This window comes from Magnolia sinica, chromosome 15 (assembly GCF_029962835.1).
Source record: "Magnolia sinica isolate HGM2019 chromosome 15, MsV1, whole genome shotgun sequence".
In the NCBI taxonomy this organism is placed as follows: Eukaryota; Viridiplantae; Streptophyta; class Magnoliopsida; order Magnoliales; family Magnoliaceae; genus Magnolia; species Magnolia sinica.
This window is the reverse complement of record NC_080587.1, coordinates 71,848,726-71,854,202: the sequence shown is the minus strand read 5'-3', so window position 1 is coordinate 71,854,202 and position 5,477 is coordinate 71,848,726. Positions and strand designations below refer to the sequence as shown.

Genomic DNA, 5,477 nt, shown 5'->3' with positions numbered 1-5,477 from the left:
AAATGTTAAGATATGATAATTTGGATTTGAATGTCTTTTTTTATATAGTTTATATATTTAACTATGTAATTTGAAAAAATAGTAGCATGTTGGGTAACAACTGAAATTGGTAAAGATGTTGATAGTCAAAATCATCAGTTCACCTTTTTATTTATTTATTTATTTTTATTTTTATTTTTATTTTACCATGGCTTGCATAGTATGAAGCCATTTACATGGACGGTTGCTATCATCATGCCACTCAACATTTGGGCTTTTTAAAAAAAAAAAAAAAACACACCCCCACACACTCACCCTGTAGCAGGATTTCACCACCTATAGGTACACGAACCCTTGACCAGGAGTTGAAACTCCTGAGAGTCTACCACCGGAGTCATGAAGCTTATTTTTCATGCCTCAGGCGGTTCAGGTCATGAATCCTTTACCATGGATGGCTGCAAGCATGAACGTGTGTTAGTCATGACTACGACTCATACCTGCATGTGCTCCATCTAAGGTTAGGTTTGGGTTGCCTGAGGTCTTAACCCATTCCCAAACCAAGATTTCTGAGCCAAAACCAACTAGTGAGGGACCCAAGTTGCACCACGTACTTGCCTCAATAAGTTACCATCCACCCAATGCTTGGGATCGGGATTAGGCTCATCGCTCAGTGATAGACAGATTCTGTTTCGACATTGAGACAGGGAACGATTGTAAGTGTGTGTTAAAAAAATAAATAAAATAAAAATGACAATGAGTCAAGCATGCATGACATCCAAACCATCTACAAAGTTGGCCGGATCAAACCATCCAAAAGGTTGGGCCCACCATGTAGAGCACCTTATGCAAAAATTAGGTCGATCACGCATCATGCGTGCCATCCTTTTGAATCGGTTTGATGTCATAAAGAGATAACCCAGTGGCAATTTATGTGATAGTTGTATGGTAACTTACCATCTAAGCATGAATCAAGTGGGAGGGACCTACCTATGCTATTTTTGTAATCCTTCTCTGTTTTTTATGTTATCTTTCAAGCTACTTTTGTCAATTGTTCTGTTCCATGTCAATTTGTTTTTAAGATGTTACATCACACACTTAGAAAAGAAATAATCAAGTGCAAGATCAGCTGCCATGTAGAAACACTTCAGAGTTCACTGGCAACATGCAGCAAACATTTCTGGTGATCACGACCATTGATCTGGTGGGCCAAAGGTGTCCGAGCTATCTACACAAAAAATGAAAAAGATCAGACAACTCTTATACGACCAGTTTTTTTTTTTTTGGGTGGGGGGGGTGGGGGTGGGCGGGGGAAGGGATTTGATTGTTGCATGCGGTCCATTTCTCCAACTGTTCCTTCCTCAGGCCTCTGATCTGATGGCCACCAGTCTGGTCCCCTTGATTTCTGGGTTATGGTCTGTTCGCACTGTGTGACCCACTATAACAAACATTCCTGATCACCAGACACTTACCACATGAGGTTGTGAGCTGCACAGATTTTTTATTTATTTTTTACAGCCATCTGCAGATTAGAACTCCTCTACTATCTTAACATCCACATGATTAGCAAGCACAAGTACCATAAATGAGCCATTTCCTGAACGGTTCACTATGTTTTACCAGCCGCCCTCCGGTCCTCAAATTTGTAGTTCGAGGCTAGTATCTTCGAATCTCCAAGATTTTTGTGGGGGCGTTCCAATCATGGGGTCCAGAAAGATGGGCCTCAGGAATAGTTTCTTACTATAATGTCATGATTGAAATGTTCTCTCCCAAGTTATCACATCGGTTGCTTCATTTTGTGTCCGAAAGTGTTCATCAGCGTGTTTCATCAGCCTTCTATTCAAGTGTTGAACTTGGGGAGGAAAAAGAAAAAAGCATGTACAAAATACAAATACCCCGCAGCGTTTGGATGCAAAAGGGAACTGAATTACAAACCTCCTCAATTCAACCAACATAACACAATTTGTACAAGAATCTGAGCTTTCCATGAGATGGACCACATTGTTTAGATCATCAGTGCCAAAAGTACTCCATGAACTCGCTTCTATGCACAAGGAAAACTGAACTGTGAACACTCAATTCAACCACTGTGTAAAAGAATCTGATTTATTTATTTATTTTAAAAATCAGGCTGTTAATCCTCAGGTAGGTCAGATGTATGGAAGAGATGGAAGGTCTAGATGACTGTTTCCTAGCAGTCCATCTGTTCTGTATACCATGTCCCACTTTTCGGGTGAACCCTGTATTTTGGGTCACAAGATTTAGGCAGAGTGGCCCAAAGCTCTGATCCTTTACAAATGTGCCGTATATTGGCACAAGATTTGCAATTTTGGAGCGTCTTTGAGCAGCACTGTAGATGCATGCGGGCTTTAGTAAACCTCAATTTAAGGAAATCATATTTGGGTTATTTCCACTTTATTGACCTAGAAATTGCAATCCAATTCAATAGTGCATCCAAACAGACTCCCAAGTTCACCAGTTGTTCTAGTTCCAAAGAAAATTGAAATAGTACAAAGATGTTCCCCATGTTACTAAAAAAAAGTAAAAATACGCAGGTGCCTCAGTCAATCAAGGTGGTTGTTAGATGACATTTGCCAAAATACAAGAAATGATACCACAAATGAAGTATAAATAAAGCAAGTGTGCAGACCATCTTAACTCTTCAATTGGTAGTCTGGTGACAACCCCCAATCGAGACGGCCCACATCCTAAAACTCACAGTGATCAGATATTTCTAACAATTTTTTGATCGTTTGCCCGAGTGATATATCACATAATGCTCATGCCAAAAGTGCATTTGGTCTTTTAGTTTCTATAAGTGGGGCCCATGATTCAAAGATCCAATGTGTTGGGGGGCATGTTCCTCATTGTGGATGGACAAATCTCCCAGATGGAAAAATCCTAACCCTTCAACGGGTTTCCCAACAAATAAAAGTTTAAGAAAGAAAATACAACAACAGTTCACATTCCACCCAAAAAGGCCAGGTATTATCTCTATCCGGGGAATTATTGGTGCATGGGCCATCCATGGTTACTCCCTATCATATCAAACATTTAGATCAATGCCCCACCATGGACCCAACTCGTACAACTGAAAGCCCAAAACAAACTGCACAATCCCTCAACCAAAGAATTGATAATACATCCTGCAAAAAGACTGTCAATGCAACAATTACAGCCATTTGATCAAATGTGGCCCACTGACTGATTGGCACCAATTGGAGGGAACAACTAATCTATATTCCAAGTTAATGTGTAGTGTTTGTCCACAAAATCAATCATCATCAGAAACCCAAAGCCACCATTTCCATTCTCAAACTCAGAAGCTTCATATAAACCCACCTCCCCCATTCATAGAACATTGATACATATATCTACAGAATACAAGAAAATCCCCTTCAATTCAATCTCCCAAACCAGAGAAGAATAAACCCAGGTAGCAGCTTGAGAAGGAGAGAATGGGAAGGAGAGGAGAAGGTTTAAAACGTCAAAAAAAGGGATATGAAACCTGCATTTTACTTACACAAAGCAGGTTCATCATACAAAGCTCAAACAGAAGAAGAAAAACATTTTCCCATTTCCGCCAGACCATTCACTGTCAAGTCAAGCTCTCTTGCCTCTTCGCAGACAACCGCTTCAGGAACTCATAGGTAGTGATCATCGTGGTTGCGGACACTGACATGGATGCCCATCTCGGGCCCAGGCCTCTGTAACACGCAGCCCACCCACCCTCCCTCACAAGATTCCTAACTGTCTGCCCAATCGTTGGGGGCCGCCTCCCATTCTCCTCCCCATCCAACACCTGCAACCTTGTCTTGATCGTATCCAACGGCATCGTGATCAAAGCTGAAACCCCACCTGCCATTGCAGCGCTCAGCCCCTGAACAGCCATGACCGTCTTCGAATCAGGCCGAAATGGGGCACTTCCTTTACCATCAGGCTCTCTTCTACAGTAATAGTAGCAGCCTAGCCCGTCCCAAACGAGCCGCTGGGCCACTGAATATGATGCCCACCAAACCGCATTCGATGGCGCATACGTCAAGATCGACATCCCAAACCCCCTATACAGACCCCGCAGCCCGTCCGATCTGAGAATCTTCCGGAATGCATCAACTCCGCCACAGTATTTGGACATGGAAGATGAAGAAGAAGATGAGGGATTCCCCTGCACCATGAGCCGCTGGCTGACGACGTCAATGGGAGTCCAGACGAGCTGCGCAGCCATGGCAGCACTGAGCCCCGCGGCTGCGTTGGCGATTGTCGATGCCGCAGGCTCAGGGAATCCCAGCCGCACGGTGGCAGTCCCAACGTTGCTCTTGGTGACCTCAAGAGCAGTCATGTAGAGCGCCCGTGCGGGGATTGTCCCTGTGAGGGAGGTGCCGAACCCACGGTAGAGGCCACGAAGGCCCTCATGGCGGAGGATCGAGACCGCTGTCTTGAAGCAGGAGAGGTGCGCCTGGCAGACCTGCTGACGGGTCTTGAGGACAACGACAGGGTAGAGAGTAGCGGATACGCCAGAGAAAAGGGCCGCACCGAGGACAAAGAACTTCGATTTATCAAGCATCTGCCAATCGATATCGGCAGGCAGATGGATGTCAGGCGCCGAATCCTCTTCGGCGGCAGCACTCAAGCTCATTTTCTCCACTTTGAGAGAATCCGGGTTCTCGGTTCCTTCTATTCTCGATTTCTTTCACTCTAAAACTCCACTAATTTAGAGATTTCGGATTCTCGATTCCTTCTAATTCTCGATTTTCTCTGCCCTAAAACGCTAATTCAGAGAAATCGAACTATTCTCGATTTGTTTTTCTTTTGCCCTAAATTGCTAAAACTGTACAGATTCGATTCTTTGATTATGTACAAATGGAATCGATATTTAAGACCCATATTTTTTATTGTATGGTACAGAAAATTTTCCTTTTTTCCTTTTTCTTTCTTGGATTGTGATAATCTTTCATGAGAGGAAATGAAGATGGAGAGAAAGAAGAAGAAGTGGTTTGATTAGAAGTACCTGATTTTGAGTGGATTTATTCGGCATTTGGAAGATCGGTGGTGTAGAGATGCAGATCTTGGGGGTTGTAAATCTAGGGTTTGGAGAGGGAGATGGTATTTGCAGAGAGGGATGGATGGGAGAAGAGAGGGAGAGAGAGAGAGGGGGTTTTTGTAGCTATCCGTAGAAGGGGGTCGGGAAAAGGGCGAAAGGAGATCGATAGGGTGAAAGGAGATCGGATGTATCTTTGTGTTTGGTCCGTCGCGTTCGGAGTGATGTTCTAGTATTCGTACGTGTGAACTTGATCAGTGATTAAGTTTTTGGGTAATCTGGACCGTCCATGAGACGGGACACGTTCTTATTATGGCTTTATGTTATACGGATTTTTGGGAAGAAGGTTACCTGCTACCCTTGCCCTGCAGAAGCTACTGTGGTTGGAAGCTATGTGGGTCCCATGGAGATGTCAGTGAGAAATCCACCCCGTCCATCAGTTTCTGCAGCTTCTGTTACCGCA

At 43.6% G+C, this 5,477-nt stretch overlaps 1 protein-coding gene and 1 long non-coding RNA gene across 2 annotated transcripts; both read right to left on the bottom strand.

Annotated features, from left to right (window-relative positions):
- Positions 1-1,270: 1,270 nt before the first annotated feature.
- On the bottom strand, positions 1,271-5,154 carry LOC131227104 (uncharacterized). Its single transcript, XR_009162070.1, has 2 exons — positions 4,985-5,154; positions 1,271-2,020 (listed from the first exon to the last, which is right to left on the bottom strand). It is a non-coding gene; the product is annotated as an uncharacterized LOC131227104 (long non-coding RNA).
- LOC131227103 (uncharacterized) lies at positions 3,304-4,990 on the bottom strand. The gene has a single exon (XM_058222811.1). The coding sequence runs from the start codon at positions 4,610-4,612 to the stop codon at positions 3,575-3,577; it is 1,038 nt and encodes a 345-aa protein (XP_058078794.1). The 5' UTR covers positions 4,613-4,990; the 3' UTR covers positions 3,304-3,574.
- Positions 5,155-5,477: the final 323 nt, after the last annotated feature.